The 25,032-nt window shown below is 42.1% G+C and overlaps 1 protein-coding gene across 6 annotated transcripts; it reads right to left on the bottom strand.

Annotated features, from left to right (window-relative positions):
• Positions 1-15: 15 nt before the first annotated feature.
• LOC104085699 (uncharacterized) lies at positions 16-21,715 on the bottom strand. Of its 6 annotated transcripts, none has more exons than XM_070186272.1 (15): positions 21,398-21,714; positions 21,208-21,319; positions 20,809-20,921; positions 20,614-20,703; positions 20,276-20,484; positions 19,793-19,837; positions 19,115-19,190; positions 18,925-19,011; positions 18,740-18,820; positions 1,525-1,557; positions 1,381-1,434; positions 1,215-1,256; positions 675-753; positions 524-594; positions 16-371 (listed from the first exon to the last, which is right to left on the bottom strand). In XM_070186272.1, the coding sequence occupies exons 1-15, from the start codon at positions 21,563-21,565 to the stop codon at positions 291-293; spliced, it is 1,341 nt and encodes a 446-aa protein (XP_070042373.1). In that variant the 5' UTR covers positions 21,566-21,714; the 3' UTR covers positions 16-290. The 6 variants fall into 6 exon arrangements, with proteins under 6 accessions (XP_070042373.1, XP_033509175.1, XP_033509177.1 ...); XM_033653284.2 differs by having other exon boundaries at positions 20,581-20,703; positions 21,398-21,712; XM_033653286.2 differs by lacking the exon at positions 18,740-18,820 and having other exon boundaries at positions 20,581-20,703.
• Between the last annotated feature and the right edge of the window lie 3,317 nt (positions 21,716-25,032).

Here is a 25,032-nt window from a genome sequence, read left to right as displayed (position 1 = left end):
AGGAAAGACAAAAACAAAAAAAAATGTTATCCATTTTTAACCATTTGAAGATTGTGTATATAGGATCATTCAGACATTCAAATACAGTCAGACCTCTCTATAACAACATTCTTATATAACAACACTTCACTATAAAAGCCAAACTTTTTCGGAACCAATATTTATGTTATGTTATAATATATGTTCTCTATAACAGTATTTCGCTATAACATCCAAAAATATTCGGAACAAAACGACGATGTTATAGAGAGGTTTGACTGTATAGCTTGTTAAATTCTCCTTCAAGCCTCCTAGCAGACGACGTCCCTGATTTTGAATCTTGAATTGTAGGAACCAAACCTTATCATCATGCTAGGAATAAATGCTATCAACTGCACAAAACATTGGAGGTTAGTAACGTAAGTACTATTAACTTTTGAGTACTGATAATATTAAAAAATAAATAAAACATTACGCTATCAGAACAACTAAGAAAAAGAAAACAATAGAAAACAAGAAAAAGGTTAATAAGTATATTGCTTACCCAAGCAAGGCCGATGCAAAACATACTAAAACCAGGATAATTAAATGGAGCTCTCTCAGATAAGAAAAGATCTATAAAGAGATGAACATTGTTAGTTTGAAAATTTAGGTCAAATTAAACACATAAATTGAATAACAAATTAATTAGTTACCTGTCAAAGGACTAAATATAAATGGAGAGAGAATGTTGGCGAAGGAGCTTACGCCCGAAATGCACCCTTGAGCAATTCCCTACTAGGTCGACAAAATAACAATTAATGGAACATTCACTTATATAACAATCAAATTCAATAATATTGTTTAGATTACCTGCCTTATTTTTCAGGTTACTAGTCTCATAACTTATATAGTATAAAGATACTTTTCGTTGTTTAATTAGATCCTACATATTGTAATCTAAGCTTGTACAAAAGTACAAATCAAGGTCAATTGTATAGGAAAATTGACAATGCATCGTCGCGTTCAAAATAATAGCAAAAAATATATATTTTATATATATATATATATATATATATATATATATATATATAATATTTTGTATGTTATATACAAAAATTATATAAATTTTATATACTTTTTCGGTTACTGAATGTAAATAGTTTCTGGCGCGGGTTAGAAGTGATAATACCCAGGTTTACCACAGTGATGTATAATTGTATATAAGCTAATGAAAGGTACTTATGCTAAATTACCTGTTCGTTTGGCCCAACTTGTTTTGAAACAATGCTTTGTAACTAGATTGAATAAAGCACTTAGATTAATATTACAGCCATGATAATCAATCAACGAAAAGACCAAAAGAAAAAATATGAAATGAAAAGTACTCCGTTATTTTTCGGGGAAAACAAGACAACTTACAGCTGGTTTTGCTAGGAAGAGAAACATAGGAAACAAAGCAACAACATAAGGAACCTGAAATTTTTGACAAATGTAAAAAATAAAGATCTTGAATTGGGAAATATGCTGAGACCTCAATAGTAAAGTTACAAAGTTTTATCTTACCCAGGCTGCCCATGCAATGCTATCTATTAGCATCTGCAGAATAATGAGAAAATCTCATCACTAATACATACAAACAAAAGGGTTTAAGCAAATATCAAACAATCAAAACTGCTCAATTCCAAACTAGTTATCAACAAAAATCCTTTATATGTGTTCCATTCTATGAAGATCCATTTCGAAATGAATTTAAGTTTTGTATGCTGACACTCTGAAAATTTACATTTTTTATGATTTAATCTGTCACTTCATAGCTCGCCTTCTACTCAAGGTTACCAACTAATGTTTGTTGCGGAAGTCGAACATATAGAGAATGATTAAATAACAATAACTATATCTAATAAGTGAGACAATAATAAAAAGAATACTAGAAGTTTACGAGGTTCGGCAAAATTTGATTTTTGCCTAGTTCTCGGACACAATCAACTCAAACTTTATTTCACTCCAAAAATACAAGTGAAATACTACAAGAGAGAAAGAAGATTCAAATGCCTTATGAGATAAGAAGGCAAGTGTGAGATGTTTACAAATGAATAAAACCCTTACTATTTATAGAAGGAAAATAGCCTTAATAATGTCATGCATGACATCATACAAAGTGTGATCATGCAATGTAAATGCATGAAAAAATGCATCTACCAAATTCTTCCTAAATGGAGGCTTCCAAATGTTCACACTAGTTCACATTAATCTTGTCAAATTCAATAAATCTCCACCTTGGCAAAATTCCACTTTTTCAATTTTCTCTCACTGATAAATTTTGATTGTGTCTTCAACTTCAATCTTCAAAGTTCAACAATGTTGATCAAGTTCAAACAATATTGAAACTTGATCGCAATTACTACTTTTGTTAGCATATCAGCAGGGTTGTCTGTAGTCCGAATTTTCTGTACCATGACTCCACCTTCTTTTATAATATCTCGTATAAAGTGATATCGAATATCAATGTGCTTCGTCCTTGTATGATAAAATTGGTTATTTGCTAATTGAATAGCACCTTGACTGTCATAAAATAGTGTGATACTTTCTAGACCAATACCAAGCTCTCTAAGCAACCCTTGAAGCCAAATTGCCTCCTTTACAACCTCTATAATTGCCATGTACTCTGCCTCAGTAGTAGACAAAGCAACCGTTGACTGCAAAGTAGACTTCCAACTAACTGGTGCATTTGCAAAAGTGTACACATAACCAGTAGTTGATCTACGTTTGTCCAAATCACCCGCATAATCTGAGTCACAATATCCAACCAGATACTGACTATCTTTCTGCTCAAAAATCAATCCAACATCTACGGTATTACGAATATACCGTAGAATCCATTTCACAGCTTGCCAATGCTCCTTTCCTAGATCATGCATATACATGCTTATAACTCTGATAACATGTGAAATATCAGGTCTTGTGTAAACCATTGCATACATCAATCTACCAACAGCATTCGCAAATAGTACTCTTGACATATACTCTCATTCAGCTTCATTCTTCGGCGACATAGCAACACTGAGCTTAAAGTGAGGAGCAAGCAAAGTGCTAACTGACTTCGTGTTCTCATTCATGCCAAATCGATCTATTACTCTCTTCAAGTATTCTTTCTGAGATAGATAGAGTTTCTTTGAATGCCTCTCTCCTTTTATCTCCGTGCCAAGAATTTTCTTCGCCTCACCCAAATCCTTCATCAAACTCCCCTTTTAGTTGAATCTTCAACTTCTCAATTTCTTCTTGACTTTTGGAAGCTATCAACATATTATCAACATATAGGAGAAGATACATGAATGATCCGTCTTCAAGCTTGATAAAATACACACAATGATCGTATTTGCTTCTGTACTTCTGCCGCAACATAAACTTGTCAAATCGTTTGTACCATTGTCTAGAAGATTGTTTCAATCCGTACAATGATTTTTTAAGTTTGCACACCATATTTTCCTTTACAACAACTTTGAATCCTTCTGGATGAGTCATATAGATTTTCTCTTCCAAATATCCATGTAAAAATGCAGGTTTTACATCTAATTTAACTAGTTCCAAATTTAACTACGCTACCAAAACCGACAAAACTCTAATGGAGGAGTGTTTCACGACTGGAGAAAATATCTCATTATAATTAATTCTCTCCTTTTGAGCGTATCCTTTGGCCACCAATATTGCTTTGTAGCGAATATCTTCTTAGTTAGGAAATTCCTCTTTCTTTGCAAATATCCATTTGCACCCAATTGCTTTCTTTTTCTTCAGGAGATTGGCCAATTTCCATGTGCGATTCTGATGAAGGGACTGCATTTCTTCATTCATGGAAATCCTCCACTTATCTTCTTCTGAACTTTGGACTGCATCTTTATAAGTGGTAGTAATACCATCAGCTACAATTGAGGCTGCACAAGCCACCGTCTCTATGAGACGAGCATGTTTCTTTACTTTTCTTTTTGGCTTGCTGATTGCTATTGATTCAAGTTGTTGTTGAGGTTCCTGAGTTGGAATCTCCCTCTCCACTGGCTCTTCTTCCAGCGAAAAATCTTCTGTTATTTTCTTGTTTTCTTCCTGTGTTGGGAAAATTAATTTTCCCTCGAACTTTACCTGCTTTGAAGCACCATCAGTTTTTTGACATTATCAATTATCATCTTATCTATTATGGCAGTTTGGTAATATCTCTGCTGAATATAATTTTTCTTGTCTATTGACACCATAAGAGGTATCCTTTGACTCTAGAAGTAATCCCCATAAATATAGTTTTCTTTGTTCTCGGATCAAATTTTGAATTTTTCACATGATATGTCATGGGCGGCTTTCCAGCCATGCCCCATGATCCCTTGGACGCGCCCCGTGGCGTCCTGGCCAGCCTCCCAACGCCCGTCGCCACGGTCGGCCCCGTGGTCTCGGCAGCTCCAAGTGACAAGCGCGCATGTGCCTCTGTCGCCCCACCGATAGCCATCGCCAGCGCCCAGCCACAGGCAAAAGCCAACAGCGCCGCGCGCGCAGACAATGCCGCGCGCGCAGACCCTGATGCTAAAGACAAAGTTGCTGCCAACGGACTTGCTGCTGCTTTGTAGAAGACTAAGTCCTTTTCATTGTAAATATAGAGTAGTTTTGCTACATTTTCTTTAAGTGTGATTTTCCAGCTTTCATAGGTCTAGTCATGTAACTTTGGTTTATTTTTTTTAAGCATTATTAAGGGGGACCAAGCAATCAAAACTTTCAAGCAAGCAAACAATTCTCTGTACTGGTGTCTCTCCCCCCCGACACCGTCTTGTTTTCTGTAATAGCTTTCATTCAATGCAATCAAGCTTTCTTTCATTCTCAATTCTCTTTTCTGCTCTCTTTCAATTGCTCATGACATTGGTTTTCCCGTACGGCACTGACAATCTAGTCTAGCGTACGGAGGGGACCTCAGTTGGCGGACAGCAACCGTACTGACATCGGTTGCCTAGCCTTACGTCGCCCTTCCAAGGAACTTCAGGAAGGCGCCGCGTAACAGTTGGTATCAGAGCCTAGGCTCGACATCGGACGAGGGATCACATCGCAATTACCACCATTTCTGACCATGGTGAATTATGGGGATCGCATCGCGACCCTTGAGGGAACGGTTGACGCATTACGGCCCATCGTGGAAATGGTGCCCGATCTAAAAACCAGCCTAGTGCAAAGGTTGGACGACCTGGACCGCAGACTCATCCAGGCCGAAGTTGACATAGAAAACATCAGCCGCGACTCTGAAGGAGACCGGCAAACAGCAGCCACAGAGGCAGCTGAAATTTTTGGTAAATTTGAGGTCCTCCAGCAGGAGCGTGCCGAGGATTTAGCCAACAGGGAACAAGAGGCAGACAGGGTGACTGCCATGCAACAAACCATTGACAACTTGACAGGCCAGCTCAATGTTGTCAATGCTGCTTTACAGGGCCTACTTCGAGGAGGCGGAAACCAATTTGGGGGTGGTGTGAACCTCGCCCCCGTGGCACAAAAGCTGAAAATTCCTGAGCCAAAGCCATACAGTGGAGCTCGGAATGCCAAAGAAGTGGAAAATTTCATTTTCGACATCGAGCAATACTTCGATGCCGTGGGAAGCCTGGAAGAAGCTAAGAAGGTAGCAACTGCTGCCATGTATCTTCAGGGTGATGCCAAACTCTGGTGGCGGGTGAAGTATGAAGCCATCAAGGCAGGTGAAGATGCCCTCGACACATGGGCGGAACTGAAGGCAGCCATACGCCTACAGTTCTTCCCCGAAAATGTTGAGTACAATGCCAGGAGAAAGTTGCGGGAGCTCCGCCAGACCAAATCAGTGCGAGATTACGTGCGGGAATTCTCCGCGCTCATGCTGAACATCCGTGACATGGGGGACAAAGACAAACTCTTCACCTTCCTGGAAGGGTTGAAACCTTATGCCCGGATGGAGTTGCAGAGACAAAGGGTAGACACGTTGCCTAAGGCAATCCAAGCAGCAGAGTGCCTTGGGGATTACCAAGTGGAAGCCCGGAAGGATAGGCCTCAACAGCCTGTCCGAGGAGGATACAAAGGGGGCCAACCAAACACTAGTGGCCCTAGCAGAAGTGGAGGAGACCGGAGTGCACCCAAATCCAAGACTCCCTCTTCCGGCAGTACTAGTGCTGCATCTAACAACAATGATCGGGGGAGGAAGCCCCCCTCAGGATGTCGCCATTGCGGCGGACCACATTGGAATAATGAATGTCCACATGCACAGATGAATGCCCATCAAGCTTTTGAGGATGGGACGGATGACGACGCCGATGATGCGGACCAGACCGAGCCAGTAGGTGCATTCAATGCAATTGTTGGCTCCATTTCTGAGCCCTTAGCGGGTACCAGTGCCGGTATCCGCAAGAAGAAGGACCCCTGTCCAATTGCCAGGAAAGGAAATAAGAAGGCGAATTTGAGGACTCCTCCTCATCAAGAGAGGACCCTAATGTTCGTTGACATGAAGGTAAATGGCAAGCCCATTCGGGCAATGATAGACACAGGTGCCACCCACAACTACTTAGCCTCGACTCAGGTGGAGCGTCTTGGACTAGTCGTAGGAAAGGGCAAAGGTCGTGTGAAGGCTATCAACTCACCACCTCAACCAGTGGGTGGAATAGCCAAAGAAGTACCAGTGAAGCTTGGCCCTTATGAAGGAAAGTTCAACCTGCGCGTAGTGATCATAGATGACTTTGAGTTAATCGTGGGGTTGGAATTCCTGAGACAGACCAATACCATGCCCGCACCGTATGCAGACATGCTGCTGATGATGGGGGCAAATGGGGCCAAGCCCTGCATTATTCCGTGCATTCCCATGAAGATGGCAGCCGAGAACATCTCGGCCTTGCAGTTGAAGAAGGGGGTAAAAAGACATGAACCCACGTTCCTGGCTACCCTCTGCATGGAAGATATAGAACGCTCCTCGGGTCCCATTCCTGCACCCGTGAAGGAGTTACTTCTGGAATTTGAAGACATCATGCCACAAGACATGCCAAAGCGTCTTCCGCCTAGGCGAACTGTGGACCATGAGATTGAGTTGGTGCCGGGTGCGAAGCCACCTGCCCGGGCGCCATACAGAATGTCACAACCCGAACTCGCCGAGCTTCGGAGACAATTGACGGAAATGCTAGACACAGGGATCATTGTGCCCTCTAAGTCCCCATACGGGTCCCCTGTGCTATTCCAAAAGAAACATGATGGTAGTTTGCGACTCTGCGTGGATTACCGGGCTCTAAACAAAATCACCGTGAAAAACAAGTACCCTATTCCGCTAATGGCAGACTTGTTTGATAGACTGGGTGGTGCGACGGTATTCACCAAAATAGACCTGAAGACAGGTTATTGGCAAGTTCGGATTGCCGATGGTGATGAGCACAAGACGACCTGTGTGACAAGATATGGGTCGTACGACTTCCTGGTTATGCCCTTTGGCTTGACTAACGCGCCAGCCACATTTTGCACCTTGATGAACCAAGTCTTCCGAGAATACATTGATGAATTCGTTGTGGTTTATTTGGATGACATTGTGGTATATAGCCAGACACTAGAAGAACACCTGGAGCATTTGCGGAAGGTCCTAGCCCGATTGCGGGAGCACGAACTATATGCGAAGCTATCCAAGTGCTCCTTTGCTCAGAAACAAATTGACTTCCTCGGACATGTCATCGAGGAAGGGAGGATCAAGATGGACCAGCAGAAGATTCAGGCCATTACAGAATGGCCGCCTCCTAAGGATATACATGCCTTGAGGTCGTTCCTTGGCCTATGCAACTTCTATCGGCGGTTTGTGAAAAGTTACTCCCTCATTGCAGTGCCGCTGACAGAACTTCTCAAGAAGGCCACCCCGTGGGATTGGGGCCCCAAGCGGGCAAAGGCCTTCGACGCATTGAAGATGGCTATGTCCAGTAGCCCAGTCTTGGCCCTCCCTGACTTGGCCAAGCCATTCGAAGTGCAAACGGATGCCTCCGACTATGCACTTGGTGGAGTATTGCTACAAGAAGGGCATCCCGTAGCGTACGAGAGCCGGAAACTGAAGGATGCAGAGCGACGCTATGCCGCCCATGAGAAAGAATTATTGGCTGTCGTTCATTGCTTACGCCTTTGGAGGCATTATCTACTGGGAGCCCCATTCGCGGTCAAGACAGACAATACAGCCGTTAGCCATTTCATGACCCAGCCAAAGCTGAATGGACGACAGGCTAGGTGGCAGGAACTCCTAGCGGAATTTCACTTCAACCTGGAGTACCGAAGTGGAAAGACCAATCATGTTGCTGATGCACTCAGTCGGAGAGCTGATCTAGCATCGATGTGTGTACTCGCCGCCCTAAAGGGAAGCGAAGTAACCACCACCATAAAAGACCAGATACAGGATCTACTCATCAAGGATCCTGCTGCACAGTATTTGATTGATTTGGTAGGACAGGGCAAGACTCGCCAATTCTACACCGAAGATGGGTTCCTGAAGGTGAAAGGGAACCGACTTTATGTTCCTAAAGGAGGAGATCTGCGACGGACTCTTCTTGCAGAATGCCACGATACTTTGTGGGCCGGTCATCCCGGCGAGGAACGCACCATGGCATTGCTTCGCCGTGCATATTATTGGCCTCAAATGGTCGATGACGTCGCTCAGTATGTGAAGACTTGTCTAGTATGCCAGAAAGATAAGTCAGACCGCTTGACGCAAGCAGGGCTCTTGGAACCACTAGCTGTACCAAAAAGACCTTGGGAAAGCGTTTCCCTGGACTTCATCACCGGATTGCCCAAGGTCGGAGATCTCACAACTATCTTGGTTGTGGTGGATCGGTTTTCCAAGTATGCTACCTTTATAGCAGCCCCACAATATATATCAGCAGAAGATACAGCTCGACTATTCTTCTCTCATGTCGTCAAGTATTGGGGCTTACCTAAAGACATTGTTAGTGATCGCGACTCACGCTTCACTAGCAATTTTTGGACCCAACTCTTTAAGTGCCTCGGGTCAAAATTGAGTCATAGCTCAAGTTTTCATCCGCAATCTGATGGCCAGACGGAGCGATTCAATGGCATGCTAGAGGAATATCTCCGGCACTTTGTGACCGGATCGCAGAAGAATTGGGTGAAGCTTCTGGATGCTGCTCAACTGTGTTTCAATTCACAAAAGAGCTCAAGTACCAACAAAAGCGCTTTTGAAATTGTTACCGGACAGCAACCGCTACTCCCACACACAGTGAACGCACCAAACATGTCAAAATCTCCTCGGGCTGCCAGCTTCTCAAAAGAATGGAAGCAAAATTTGGAGATAGTGCGGAGCTATCTTGTCAAAGCCCAAAAGCGGATGAAGAGGCATGCTGATCAGAATCGCCGCTTTGTGGAATACCAGGTGGGAGACAAAGTGATGGTCAAAATCCCAAAGCGGTACTTGTTTGCAGGGGTCCATGACCCTCGCCTATTGCAAAAATATATTGGACCCTTGTCCATTGAAAGGCGCATTGGGAAAGTTGCATACCGGGTGGATACCCCAGCTTGGTGGAAAATCCATCCTGTTTTCCATGTCAGTCTCCTGAAACCTTTTCGGGAAGATGTGGAGGATCCTTCACGAAGCCAACTCACAATACCAAGTATTCGAGGCCCCAATTCAACCGGAAAAAGGCGTGCTGAAGCTATTCTTGATGATCGAGTGATTCACGCCTCAAGAAAAGATCACCAGGAGTTCTTGGTGAAATGGCAGGGATGTGATGCAGAGGAGAATACTTGGGAGAGGGGAACAAACCTCAAAGCCTACAAGAGCCTGATTGACGATTACCTTGCAAGGAAGGCGCCGAGGACGTCGCCAACTCAGGTAGGGGAGAATGTCATGGGCGGCTTTCCAGCCATGCCCCATGATCCCTTGGACGCGCCCCGTGGCGTCCTGGCCAGCCTCCCAACGCCCGTCGCCACGGTCGGCCCCGTGGTCTCGGCAGCTCCAAGTGACAAGCGCGCATGTGCCTCTGTCGCCCCACCGATAGCCATCGCCAGCGCCCAGCCACAGGCAAAAGCCAACAGCGCCGCGCGCGCAGACAATGCCGCGCGCGCAGACCCTGATGCTAAAGACAAAGTTGCTGCCAACGGACTTGCTGCTGCTTTGTAGAAGACTAAGTCCTTTTCATTGTAAATATAGAGTAGTTTTGCTACATTTTCTTTAAGTGTGATTTTCCAGCTTTCATAGGTCTAGTCATGTAACTTTGGTTTATTTTTTTAAGCATTATTAAGGGGGACCAAGCAATCAAAACTTTCAAGCAAGCAAACAATTCTCTGTACTGGTGTCTCTCCCCCCGACACCGTCTTGTTTTCTGTAATAGCTTTCATTCAATGCAATCAAGCTTTCTTTCATTCTCAATTCTCTTTTCTGCTCTCTTTCAATTGCTCATGACATTGGTTTTCCCGTACGGCACTGACAATCTAGTCTAGCGTACGGAGGGGACCTCAGTTGGCGGACAGCAACCGTACTGACATCGGTTGCCTAGCCTTACGTCGCCCTTCCAAGGAACTTCAGGAAGGCGCCGCGTAACAGTTGGTATCAGAGCCTAGGCTCGACATCGGACGAGGGATCACATCGCAATTACCACCATTTCTGACCATGGTGAATTATGGGGATCGCATCGCGACCCTTGAGGGAACGGTTGACGCATTACGGCCCATCGTGGAAATGGTGCCCGATCTAAAAACCAGCCTAGTGCAAAGGTTGGACGACCTGGACCGCAGACTCATCCAGGCCGAAGTTGACATAGAAAACATCAGCCGCGACTCTGAAGGAGACCGGCAAACAGCAGCCACAGAGGCAGCTGAAATTTTTGGTAAATTTGAGGTCCTCCAGCAGGAGCGTGCCGAGGATTTAGCCAACAGGGAACAAGAGGCAGACAGGGTGACTGCCATGCAACAAACCATTGACAACTTGACAGGCCAGCTCAATGTTGTCAATGCTGCTTTACAGGGCCTACTTCGAGGAGGCGGAAACCAATTTGGGGGTGGTGTGAACCTCGCCCCCGTGGCACAAAAGCTGAAAATTCCTGAGCCAAAGCCATACAGTGGAGCTCGGAATGCCAAAGAAGTGGAAAATTTCATTTTCGACATCGAGCAATACTTCGATGCCGTGGGAAGCCTGGAAGAAGCTAAGAAGGTAGCAACTGCTGCCATGTATCTTCAGGGTGATGCCAAACTCTGGTGGCGGGTGAAGTATGAAGCCATCAAGGCAGGTGAAGATGCCCTCGACACATGGGCGGAACTGAAGGCAGCCATACGCCTACAGTTCTTCCCCGAAAATGTTGAGTACAATGCCAGGAGAAAGTTGCGGGAGCTCCGCCAGACCAAATCAGTGCGAGATTACGTGCGGGAATTCTCCGCGCTCATGCTGAACATCCGTGACATGGGGGACAAAGACAAACTCTTCACCTTCCTGGAAGGGTTGAAACCTTATGCCCGGATGGAGTTGCAGAGACAAAGGGTAGACACGTTGCCTAAGGCAATCCAAGCAGCAGAGTGCCTTGGGGATTACCAAGTGGAAGCCCGGAAGGATAGGCCTCAACAGCCTGTCCGAGGAGGATACAAAGGGGGCCAACCAAACACTAGTGGCCCTAGCAGAAGTGGAGGAGACCGGAGTGCACCCAAATCCAAGACTCCCTCTTCCGGCAGTACTAGTGCTGCATCTAACAACAATGATCGGGGGAGGAAGCCCCCCTCAGGATGTCGCCATTGCGGCGGACCACATTGGAATAATGAATGTCCACATGCACAGATGAATGCCCATCAAGCTTTTGAGGATGGGACGGATGACGACGCCGATGATGCGGACCAGACCGAGCCAGTAGGTGCATTCAATGCAATTGTTGGCTCCATTTCTGAGCCCTTAGCGGGTACCAGTGCCGGTATCCGCAAGAAGAAGGACCCCTGTCCAATTGCCAGGAAAGGAAATAAGAAGGCGAATTTGAGGACTCCTCCTCATCAAGAGAGGACCCTAATGTTCGTTGACATGAAGGTAAATGGCAAGCCCATTCGGGCAATGATAGACACAGGTGCCACCCACAACTACTTAGCCTCGACTCAGGTGGAGCGTCTTGGACTAGTCGTAGGAAAGGGCAAAGGTCGTGTGAAGGCTATCAACTCACCACCTCAACCAGTGGGTGGAATAGCCAAAGAAGTACCAGTGAAGCTTGGCCCTTATGAAGGAAAGTTCAACCTGCGCGTAGTGATCATAGATGACTTTGAGTTAATCGTGGGGTTGGAATTCCTGAGACAGACCAATACCATGCCCGCACCGTATGCAGACATGCTGCTGATGATGGGGGCAAATGGGGCCAAGCCCTGCATTATTCCGTGCATTCCCATGAAGATGGCAGCCGAGAACATCTCGGCCTTGCAGTTGAAGAAGGGGGTAAAAAGACATGAACCCACGTTCCTGGCTACCCTCTGCATGGAAGATATAGAACGCTCCTCGGGTCCCATTCCTGCACCCGTGAAGGAGTTACTTCTGGAATTTGAAGACATCATGCCACAAGACATGCCAAAGCGTCTTCCGCCTAGGCGAACTGTGGACCATGAGATTGAGTTGGTGCCGGGTGCGAAGCCACCTGCCCGGGCGCCATACAGAATGTCACAACCCGAACTCGCCGAGCTTCGGAGACAATTGACGGAAATGCTAGACACAGGGATCATTGTGCCCTCTAAGTCCCCATACGGGTCCCCTGTGCTATTCCAAAAGAAACATGATGGTAGTTTGCGACTCTGCGTGGATTACCGGGCTCTAAACAAAATCACCGTGAAAAACAAGTACCCTATTCCGCTAATGGCAGACTTGTTTGATAGACTGGGTGGTGCGACGGTATTCACCAAAATAGACCTGAAGACAGGTTATTGGCAAGTTCGGATTGCCGATGGTGATGAGCACAAGACGACCTGTGTGACAAGATATGGGTCGTACGACTTCCTGGTTATGCCCTTTGGCTTGACTAACGCGCCAGCCACATTTTGCACCTTGATGAACCAAGTCTTCCGAGAATACATTGATGAATTCGTTGTGGTTTATTTGGATGACATTGTGGTATATAGCCAGACACTAGAAGAACACCTGGAGCATTTGCGGAAGGTCCTAGCCCGATTGCGGGAGCACGAACTATATGCGAAGCTATCCAAGTGCTCCTTTGCTCAGAAACAAATTGACTTCCTCGGACATGTCATCGAGGAAGGGAGGATCAAGATGGACCAGCAGAAGATTCAGGCCATTACAGAATGGCCGCCTCCTAAGGATATACATGCCTTGAGGTCGTTCCTTGGCCTATGCAACTTCTATCGGCGGTTTGTGAAAAGTTACTCCCTCATTGCAGTGCCGCTGACAGAACTTCTCAAGAAGGCCACCCCGTGGGATTGGGGCCCCAAGCGGGCAAAGGCCTTCGACGCATTGAAGATGGCTATGTCCAGTAGCCCAGTCTTGGCCCTCCCTGACTTGGCCAAGCCATTCGAAGTGCAAACGGATGCCTCCGACTATGCACTTGGTGGAGTATTGCTACAAGAAGGGCATCCCGTAGCGTACGAGAGCCGGAAACTGAAGGATGCAGAGCGACGCTATGCCGCCCATGAGAAAGAATTATTGGCTGTCGTTCATTGCTTACGCCTTTGGAGGCATTATCTACTGGGAGCCCCATTCGCGGTCAAGACAGACAATACAGCCGTTAGCCATTTCATGACCCAGCCAAAGCTGAATGGACGACAGGCTAGGTGGCAGGAACTCCTAGCGGAATTTCACTTCAACCTGGAGTACCGAAGTGGAAAGACCAATCATGTTGCTGATGCACTCAGTCGGAGAGCTGATCTAGCATCGATGTGTGTACTCGCCGCCCTAAAGGGAAGCGAAGTAACCACCACCATAAAAGACCAGATACAGGATCTACTCATCAAGGATCCTGCTGCACAGTATTTGATTGATTTGGTAGGACAGGGCAAGACTCGCCAATTCTACACCGAAGATGGGTTCCTGAAGGTGAAAGGGAACCGACTTTATGTTCCTAAAGGAGGAGATCTGCGACGGACTCTTCTTGCAGAATGCCACGATACTTTGTGGGCCGGTCATCCCGGCGAGGAACGCACCATGGCATTGCTTCGCCGTGCATATTATTGGCCTCAAATGGTCGATGACGTCGCTCAGTATGTGAAGACTTGTCTAGTATGCCAGAAAGATAAGTCAGACCGCTTGACGCAGGCAGGGCTCTTGGAACCACTAGCTGTACCAAAAAGACCTTGGGAAAGCGTTTCCCTGGACTTCATCACCGGATTGCCCAAGGTCGGAGATCTCACAACTATCTTGGTTGTGGTGGATCGGTTTTCCAAGTATGCTACCTTTATAGCAGCCCCACAATATATATCAGCAGAAGATACAGCTCGACTATTCTTCTCTCATGTCGTCAAGTATTGGGGCTTACCTAAAGACATTGTTAGTGATCGCGACTCACGCTTCACTAGCAATTTTTGGACCCAACTCTTTAAGTGCCTCGGGTCAAAATTGAGTCATAGCTCAAGTTTTCATCCGCAATCTGATGGCCAGACGGAGCGATTCAATGGCATGCTAGAGGAATATCTCCGGCACTTTGTGACCGGATCGCAGAAGAATTGGGTGAAGCTTCTGGATGCTGCTCAACTGTGTTTCAATTCACAAAAGAGCTCAAGTACCAACAAAAGCGCTTTTGAAATTGTTACCGGACAGCAACCGCTACTCCCACACACAGTGAACGCACCAAACATGTCAAAATCTCCTCGGGCTGCCAGCTTCTCAAAAGAATGGAAGCAAAATTTGGAGATAGTGCGGAGCTATCTTGTCAAAGCCCAAAAGCGGATGAAGAGGCATGCTGATCAGAATCGCCGCTTTGTGGAATACCAGGTGGGAGACAAAGTGATGGTCAAAATCCCAAAGCGGTACTTGTTTGCAGGGGTCCATGACCCTCGCCTATTGCAAAAATATATTGGACCCTTGTCCATTGAAAGGCGCATTGGGAAAGTTGCATACCGGGTGGATACCCCAGCTTGGTGGAAAATCCATCCTGTTTTCCATGTCAGTCTCCTGAAACCTTTTCGGGAAGATGTGGAGGATCCTTCACGAAGCCAACTCACAATACCAAGTATTCGAGGCCCCAATTCAACCGGAAAAAGGCGTGCTGAAGCTATTCTTGATGATCGAGTGATTCACGCCTCAAGAAAAGATCACCAGGAGTTCTTGGTGAAATGGCAGGGATGTGATGCAGAGGAGAATACTTGGGAGAGGGGAACAAACCTCAAAGCCTACAAGAGCCTGATTGATGATTACCTTGCAAGGAAGGCGCCGAGGACGTCGCCAACTCAGGTGGGGGAGAATGTCATGGGCGGCTTTCCAGCCATGCCCCATGATCCCTTGGACGCGCCCCGTGGCGTCCTGGCCAGCCTCCCAACGCCCGTCGCCACGGTCGGCCCCGTGGTCTCGGCAGCTCCAAGTGACAAGCGCGCATGTGCCTCTGTCGCCCCACCGATAGCCATCGCCAGCGCCCAGCCACAGGCAAAAGCCAACAGCGCCGCGCGCGCAGACAATGCCGCGCGCGCAGACCCTGATGCTAAAGACAAAGTTGCTGCCAACGGACTTGCTGCTGCTTTGTAGAAGACTAAGTCCTTTTCATTGTAAATATAGAGTAGTTTTGCTGCATTTTCTTTAAGTGTGATTTTCCAGCTTTCATAGGTCTAGTCATGTAACTTTGGTTTATTTTTTTTAAGCATTATTAAGGGGGACCAAGCAATCAAAACTTTCAAGCAAGCAAACAATTCTCTGTACTGGTGTCTCTCCCCCCCGACACCGTCTTGTTTTCTGTAATAGCTTTCATTCAATGCAATCAAGCTTTCTTTCATTCTCAATTCTCTTTTCTGCTCTCTTTCAATTGCTCATGACATTGGTTTTCCCGTACGGCACTGACAATCTAGTCTAGCGTACGGAGGGGACCTCAGTTGGCGGACAGCAACCGTACTGACATCGGTTGCCTAGCCTTACGTCGCCCTTCCAAGGAACTTCAGGAAGGCGCCGCGTAACAGATAGTATGTAATTGAACCAAATACATGCAAAAAACTATAATCTTCACTAGGTTTTTCATACCATTTTTCAAATGGTGTCTTACCACCAATAACGGCAAATGGTAGGAGATTAATGAGGTAGCATGCATATGTTATTGCCTCAGCCCAAAATTCTTTACCTAAGCCAGCATTGGACAACATACACCGAACCTTCTCCAGCAAAGTCCAGTTCATACGTTCTGTCACTCCATTTTATTGTGGTGTATTTCTGACGGTGAAATATCTCAAAATGCCATCATCTTCACAAATCTTATTGAAAAGATCATTTTTGTATTCTCCACCGTTGTCTGTGCGAAGACACTTTATCTTTCTGCCTGTTTGAGTCTCTATCATCGCCTTCCATTTGAGAAAAATTCCTAACACCTCATCTTTGGTTTTCATCGTATACACCCACACTCTCCAAGAAAAGTCATCAATAAAGGTTACAAAATATTGTTTCTCACCTAATGAAGGTATTTTGGAAGCATCCCAAATATCAGAGTGAGCATAATCCAAAATACCTTTAGTATTATGGATTATATTTCCAAATTTAACCCTTGTCTGTTTTTCCTTGACACAACGCTCACAAAACTTCAAATTGCAAGTCTTTACTCCTTTTAACAATCCTTGATCTGATAAAATTTTCAAGGATTTTCCTCCAGCATGTCCCAAGTGCATTTACCATAGCTTGGTTGCTTCTGTCTCTTTGTCATCACTGGATGTCACTGTTGCTGTCCCAATAATTATACTACCGTGATAGTGGTACATGTTATTATTTCGCCAAATTCCCTTCATTACCACTAGTGCACCGGAGCATATTCTCATTATCCCATTTTTTGCAATGACTTTGAATCCTTTTGACTCTAGGGCTCCTACAGAAATGAGATTTTTCTTTAATTCCGGTACGTATCGAACATCTGTTAATGTTTTGATCAATCCATCATGTTTCTTAATCGGATTGAACCAATACCATATGCGGTAAGAGGATTGTTATTTACGGTGTGAATAACTCCATATTCTCCTTCTTGAAAATTAACGAACCAGTCCCGGTTGGGACACATATGATAGCTACAAGCTGAATCCATCAGCCATATGTCATATGGTTTGAATAGCTATGTTGTAACTAGTGAGAAATCAGAGTCGTCACAATCAGCTACATTTGAATCCCTGACAACCTTCCCATTGTTAGGTTTGGCCTTTCTTTTTTAACTTTGGACAATATTTCTTCCAGTGTCACTTTTCTCAGCAAAAGGCGCATTCATTTTTGCTGGGTCTGGATCTTGACTTCGATCTTCCTTTCTTCGTTATCATCTTGTTTTGAGAACGACCTCTCACGATCAGTGCTTCTCCTTCTCCACTATTTTGCTTTTCTCTCTTTCTTTGTTCATAGCTGTATAAGGCAGAACAAACTTTTTTGAGAGATACTTTATCATTCCCATGAATTTGAGTTGTTTTGAGGTGCTCGTACTCATTGGGAAGTGAACTTAATAATAATAAGGCAATATCTCCATCACTAAAAGTCACATCCATATTCTGCAAATCTGTCGCCAACTTATTAAAGTTGGTGATATGATCATTCATTGTAGTACCAAGAACATACGTGAAGCGTAACAGTCTTTTTTTTTTATTTTATATAAAGTTTATTTTGACTATTTTTCTTCAAGAATTTATCCTCCAATGCATTCTATAATTTACTTGTAGAAGTTTTTTTTGTGTATGGATACTTTTGTTCTCTTGCGAGGTAAGATCGAATGATACCACAAGCAACGCGGTTGATAATCTTCCAATCTTCTTCTCCTATATTGTCTGGTTTCTTTTCTTCTCTGGAAATATCTAGCCCTTGTTGAAAAAGAATATCAAGAACCTCAGCTTGCCACATCCCAAAATGTTCTGATCCATCAAAAATTTTAACTGCAAATTTCGCATTTGACATAATTCTTATCATAAGCGAAGTTGACATTCGATGTTGACTCTTCATTTTTCTTGTCTCCCATTTTTGTTATAGATACTAGTTATTTGCTGACACTACAGAACACCAAAGTAAGTATTTTCTGACGTGAAAGTTCAGACTATGCTGCAACCACAAAGCATACTCAGATACAACCTTGGCTCTGATACCAATTGTTGCGGAAGCCAAATATATAGAGAGTGATTAAATCACAACTGCTATATCTAAATGTAGCTAATAAATGGTAAGTGAGATAATAATAAAAAGAACACCAGAAGTTTACGAGGTTCGGCAAAATTTAATTTTTGCTTAGTCCTCGGATACAATCAACTCAAACTTTATTTCACTCCAAAAATACAAGTGAAATACTACAAGAGAGAAAGAAGATTCAAATGTCTTAGGAGATAGGAATGCAAGTGAGAGATGTTTACAAATGAACAAAACTCTTACTATTTATAGAGGGGAAATAACCTTAATATGTCATGCATGACATCACATAAAGTGTGATCATGCAATGTAAATGCATGAAAAATGCATCTACCAATTTCTTCCTAAAAGAAGGCTTCCAAATATTCACACTAGTTACATTAATCTTGTCAAATTCAATAATGTTGACTATATATATAGATTTATCTGTCATTATCATTTAAGTTATCTCGACGCAAAGAACTTATTTTCTTGCAAAATATAACTATAAGAGACCATAGATAGAGAGAGAACGTAGAAGGCACATACATTGGTAAAACCAGCTATGAGCGCCAAGGAAAGTATCGTCTCTTCTCGTATTATAGGAGCCAACTTAGGCACTAAGATCAACTACTCGAAAAAATTGAAAAGGAATTAATGACAAAATTATTGTAAGCACAAAAGTTACATGAAATTAACTTGATCTACCGGACGAAATCAGTTTGAACTTATACCTGAGAAAATGTTGCTCCACCGTAGCAAATCAACATTAAAATAGCAAAATTGTCTTTGTTGTATTGAAATCGAGCCCTTAAGAAGTACTTCAAAATAATAAAAAAAGTAAACAAATAAATGTTAGTTGTGAGGTTTACTAATTCTCTACGTAATATAATTGACACTTAAGAGAGCTACAGAATTGAGTACCATAAATGGAGTTTGTATTCCACCCTCAGCAAGACCATTCAAGAATGCAATTAATGTTGCTAGTGAAAGTGTGGTGCTGTGAAAAACAGGATTTTAAAAAAAACAATGAGATGATTGTTGTGTTTACTTCATTTCTTTCTCAAACTTAAAAGTGTGTATACTTTGATACTATTATATTTCTCCTATGCAACTATACCTACTTTAACTAGTTTGGAATTGAAATACAGTTGAATGATTGATTTTTTTAAAATGCGGGCATCAGAGTAGTAATAGTTTTTGTAGGGCTTTAAATCGTACATATTATACATAAATTATATATATATATATTATATATTTATTGACTATTTTTAATTTAAAGGGTTGGATGAGAAGTTACTTTGACTAATTCTTCTTTTAAAAAAAAGACTAAGTACTTACAAAATGGTAACCGCATACTTGTAGTGGAAAGTACAGAAGTATAGGTGTCATCAAGATTAAAAATTACCAACATAAGCTCTTATCAATACTTTCTTTCACAGTTGTCGAATCTGGTCAAACTAAAGTTACAAAATAAAGATGGCATAGTCCAATAGACCGCTCACAAGTATTATTCGAATGAAAACTTAATGACTTTTTCAACAACAACGAGACATTAAAATTCTACTAATGGTGTTTGGGAAGGGTAGTTTATACGCAGACCTTACCTCTACCCCGATGGGGCAGAGAGACTGTTTCCGATAGACCCTTGGCTCAAGAAGACAGAAAGAAAACAAAAAAAGACAATATATCAGTACCGTCAACAGAAATCATAAAAATAGTAACATCATAAAAAAACAGAAAATAAATGACATATAACAACAATAACTAGTAATTAAGACCCAAAAAACACAAATATTAACCACATCAACCATATCATGACTTTTTCAACAGCAATTAAATAATAATAACAATTACAAGCGGGTCAAAAGATGCCAAAAGTTGGTTCTTGGTGGTGTCATCAGTCATTATCAGCAAACAGCTATATATGGTAATGGTAGTCTTCAGTTTTCCAACAATTTTTTTTTTGGGGGCACTCTTCCCACATGCATCACGTTGAACTATTTTAGCTACCAAATGATTTAATTGCGTAAGTAACGAAAAGAAAAACTAGTAGATATTTGTAGATAAGGTGATACATCTTACCTACTTTTGAGCAAGCTAATAATATGGTAAAATGATGGAATATTTTTAGGACTCAGCCTTTTCTCTGAGGAGTCACTTTCAGAGTCATCGGCGCCATTAGCTAATATGGGTTGATTGAGAGCATCTTCGTCGATATTAATATGACGAGTCGTCTCCTTTAGAAATATTGTCATGTATACTGCCGCGGCCGTTGAAGAAATGGATGACACCTTCAATATTCCAACAGTTTTATAGTAACAAATTATTAAAGGAAACTAAGACAGTTAATTAGTCGCAAAATAGAAATAAAGAGAGAAGAAGTAAACCAGAAATATTTGAGCAGTGGAGAGGAAACGAACAGCAAAGGTACCACAAAAATATGCAGCAGAGCCTACACCCGCCACAACTCCAATCGCAGAAGCACGCTTCTCTTCTGATATACAATCTGCCTAATGTAACAAATACAAATTCAACATTTAGAGTCGATCAATTTCGAGTTAGTATAAAGTCATAAATTGAAAAAGGATTAGGCTAAAATTCAAATGAAATAATACCGCATAAGCAATGGGGAGGCACTGAATGCCAGTATCGCTGAGCATGCCAGTCAGGGTCCTTACGACATAGTAGGCATAGAAATAGTTTGTGGTCCTCTTATATGCCATTATTACTATAAAAAAATCGAATAAATTAGTGATAATGTCTACGACAATTGATATGGAAGAACAATTTTATTAATATTTTTAGAAAGAGTTTTATCGAAAATATGAGAAAAAATTTCCCGACAGCATCTCGTCGAAAAGTTAAAATTAAAAGTCTCCAACCAGTTCATTAACCAAAAGTAAATGAAAAAGTCGTCAACTCCTTTTCTTCGTCAAAAGAGATACTGTAGTTTTTTGTTGTCGAAATATTTTCATCTCTTTTCAACAGTTGAAGGAAAAAAAGACAAACTTTACCAGAAGGAAGAATGGAAGCAGTGACAGGGACAATGAGCAGAGCTTTTCTTCCATATACATCAGATAAGTTTCCAATCAGTGGCATCATCAACATTGATCCAAGCCCCATAATCTAAATGAATTGATCATCAAATGTAAAAAATAGAAGAATTGGTGTGAGTCTGATTCTTCAGATGGAACTGCTACTTACAGCCTGCTGTAAACCAGAAAGATAAATGGCAAGAGAGCATTTGTCTTGAGAAGGGCAAAGTGCGTCCATAGTGATATCAGTCATTGCTGGAGTCACCACATTTAACGCAAAATTAGAGAGAAACACTGTCACAAACAGATGTTTCAAACTTCTAATCTTACTATCCATTTTCTCTCTTTTCTACTCCGATGAGCTACACTATAAATTGAATTGATAGTTGTTGTAGGTTTGAACAAACTTGTTTCTTATTCATTTCTATCTATATCTATGTATGTATGAAGAGTTGACAATTTATTGATCCAAAATAGAATAATTAAATCTTACTTAATTAAGACTCCTTTAAAGGGAAAAGCCTAATCCAAATCATGATTAAAAATAGTATTTTTATTTTATTTTATTTTGTGAAGTACCAACCTCCAACTAACAGGGCTAAAGGGTTCTACCATACATGGACCAATTAGGTCATGCTCTACACTATACGGGAACACTCTAAACTATCTATCATTAGTTTGACTAGAATAATTGAGTAATGATGCAGGTCTACTAGTTTGGTAACAGAGGTATTCAGCTCTTTCTGAGTAGTATTATTATTGCAGCGCGGTCCACTAAATTCCGTTATAAACGGGGTTCAAAAAGGGTCGGACCATAAGGGTCTATTGTACGCAACCTTACCTTGTATTTCTGTAAGAGTCTGTTTCCACGGCTCGAACCTGTGACCTCATGATCACATGACTACAACTTTACTAATTACACCAAGGCTCCCCTTCAGGTATTTAGCTCTTTCTTCTTCCAAATCTTTGTTTATGCTGTTCAAATTGTTTAAAAATATTGTTGCATCCGTGTGAGATCCTTTTCAAGACTTGAATAACTTTTGGAGTATCTGATAGAAGTCCAGAGCAATATAAGTTTCTTTTGTCATTTATAATTAGTTGCAAAAGGAGTTCCTCTCAAGCCCTATTAGTACGCGTTTGGACATAAAAACTTGAGATTTGAAAAAAAGTAACTTTTGAAGTTAAATTGAAAAATATATATTTGAAAATTAAAATTGTGTTATACATGCATTCTACTTTAAAAAATATTTCAGTTTTGTGAGAGAAAAATTTTGTTTACTTAAAAAAAAAAAAAAAGAGAGGTAAAAACCGCTTTCTTAAAAAGTGAAACTCATCCTCAAAATTTTCATCTTCAAAAATTCAGTTATCTATATAACCAAACACTAATTTGAAAATTGTTTTTTGAAAAAGGGAAAAATTTATGTCCAAACGGCTTTTAGCTGCATTATTATACTATCCCAACAACTTTACGTAGGGCACACTTTTCTCTATCGATGTTCAAACATGTCCAAACTGTAGTCGCCGACCTAGAAATGGTTACTTCTATTCAAACAAAACAATTTTAGGCATCATTTCCTTAGAATTTTGTTGCTTGTTTACTCGTAGAAAGACAATGCAATATATTTACTCGTGGGAGCACACAAGTAACAAATGATGACGAGAAATAGAAATTCACTATCTGTCAGTTATTTCATCAACTAGTGCTCCATTCAGTGATTTGCTTAATTTCCATGACTTATGTGGCCACTGACCAGTAGCAAATAAAGAGAAAAGTTTGTTGAGATTGTTTAATAGTTAGCCACATTGTAATTATTTTACATTCTATATAGGCTATTCTTTGTATTGGTCAATTCTGCAAATTAGTTAGGTTATTACTGCAATAAGCCAGTAAGGCTATTTACAAATATATATATATATATATATATATATATATATATATATATATATATATAAAACATTGTACTGATATTTTTGAGCAGTGAAGAATCATTTTCCAATTCATCTGTCTCTCGAAGCTTCTCAATGAAGAATGCTTTTCTTCTTCATCCATTAGAGCTCGATCTGAGCTATCACCATTGTTGATCTTCAACATTTTGTCATGGTATCAAAGCCTAGGCTCTGATTCGTTCCTTAATCACTCGATTCAGTCGAATTATTCTGTCAAAACTTCATTCTTTTTCCTCTCATTTTTCTCTTCTTCGAGATTCTGATTCGCCTTGGTTAGGGCAAAATTGCAGAAGGTCGATAGGAAGACGATTTCTACATTTGAATCATGGCAACGGACAAGGAAGCCCTAGATTCATCTAGCCCGCTGTACATGCATCCGTCAGAGAACGCTGGAACGACACTGGTACCGGCGGCTTTCGACGGCACTGGTTATAGATCCTGGAGAAGAGGAGTGCTTAGGGCATTATCGGTGAAGAATAAAGTTGATTTTATCACTGGAAAGGTTAAGAAGCCAGATCCAACTCACGCCACCTTCGACCAATGAGAACGATGTGACGATATGGTCACCTCCTGGATTCTAAAATCGCTTTCAAGAGATTTAGCTGATAGTTTGCAGTATGTTAAGGATGCGAAGGAGTTATGGCAGGAATTGGAAGATAGATATGACCAAACTAACTGTGCCAAATTGTATCAGCTTTAAAAGGAAATCAGTGATCTAAGCTAAGGAACTCTTGACATCACTGGGTACTATACCAAAATGAAAAAGTTTTGGGAAGAACTTAACACTCTGAATGCACACGCTCAGTGCAATTGCACCTGCACTTGTGGAGCTAAGGCAAACATGCACAAGGCGGAACAAGATAGAAGATTGATTCAGTTCTTAATGGGATTAAATAAGGTGTACACTTTGGTGAGAGGCAGTATCTTGATGATGAATCCACTTTCCAGCATTGCACAAGCATTTTCCATACTAATAATTCAAGAGGAGAAACAGAGGGAAGTTAAATCGCACGGTCAGTTTGTGATGGAATCTGCATCTCTTAAAGCGAGTACAAGAAACAACAATTTTAGGACAAATTACAACACAAGTGGATACAATACTGGAAATACTGGAAACAATGCAAATAGAGGAGGATACACTTCGAACAAACCTCGCCCGTTCTGTGACTACTGTAAGAGGCCAGGACATAGTAAGGATAAGTGCTTCAAACTCCATGGGTATCCTCAGAATTCAAGGTATCCCAGCTATGGGAACAACAATAAAGGAAAAAGATTTGCATCAAATATGTTTGGAACACCAAATGATGGACCTAATGCTTCAGAAGTCGAAGAAGATCATTATGAAGAGGGAAGACTTATGCATCACCTGAGTGAAGAGCAATATGGACAACTTCTCAACATTCTTGAAAAGCTCCAAGTAGGAAACACAGGGGAGAAGCCAGGAGACATGAAGCTGACTGGAGGAGCTATGAACTTTGCAGGTACAGTCGCTTGTTCTTCTTCTATTGAGCATGATAATCAATTACGTGAATGTTCTGATTCAAATATTGATCAGTGGATCCTTGATTCCTGGGCCACAAACCATATGACCTTCAATAAGAAATTACTATGCAATGTCAAGACCTTAGTCTATCCCTACTTAGTTTCCTTGCCCAATGGATACAAAGTGAAGGTGACACTCATTGGTGATGTGATCCTTAGTTCAAAATTCATTCTGAGAAAAGTACTTTATGTACCCAGCTTCAAGTTTAACTTGATTTCTGTTCATTCCCTAACTGTGCAACTAGATTGCATTGTTGTATTTACAAAATTCTCCTGTCTTCTTCTACAGGGCCCTTCACTAAAGAGGCCACTGGA

The sequence above is a fragment of the Nicotiana tomentosiformis genome, chromosome 1, assembly GCF_000390325.3.
Source record: "Nicotiana tomentosiformis chromosome 1, ASM39032v3, whole genome shotgun sequence".
Taxonomy (NCBI): Eukaryota; Viridiplantae; Streptophyta; class Magnoliopsida; order Solanales; family Solanaceae; genus Nicotiana; species Nicotiana tomentosiformis.
Note: the sequence above shows the minus strand (reverse complement) of the source record. Positions and strands in the feature narration are given on the sequence as shown.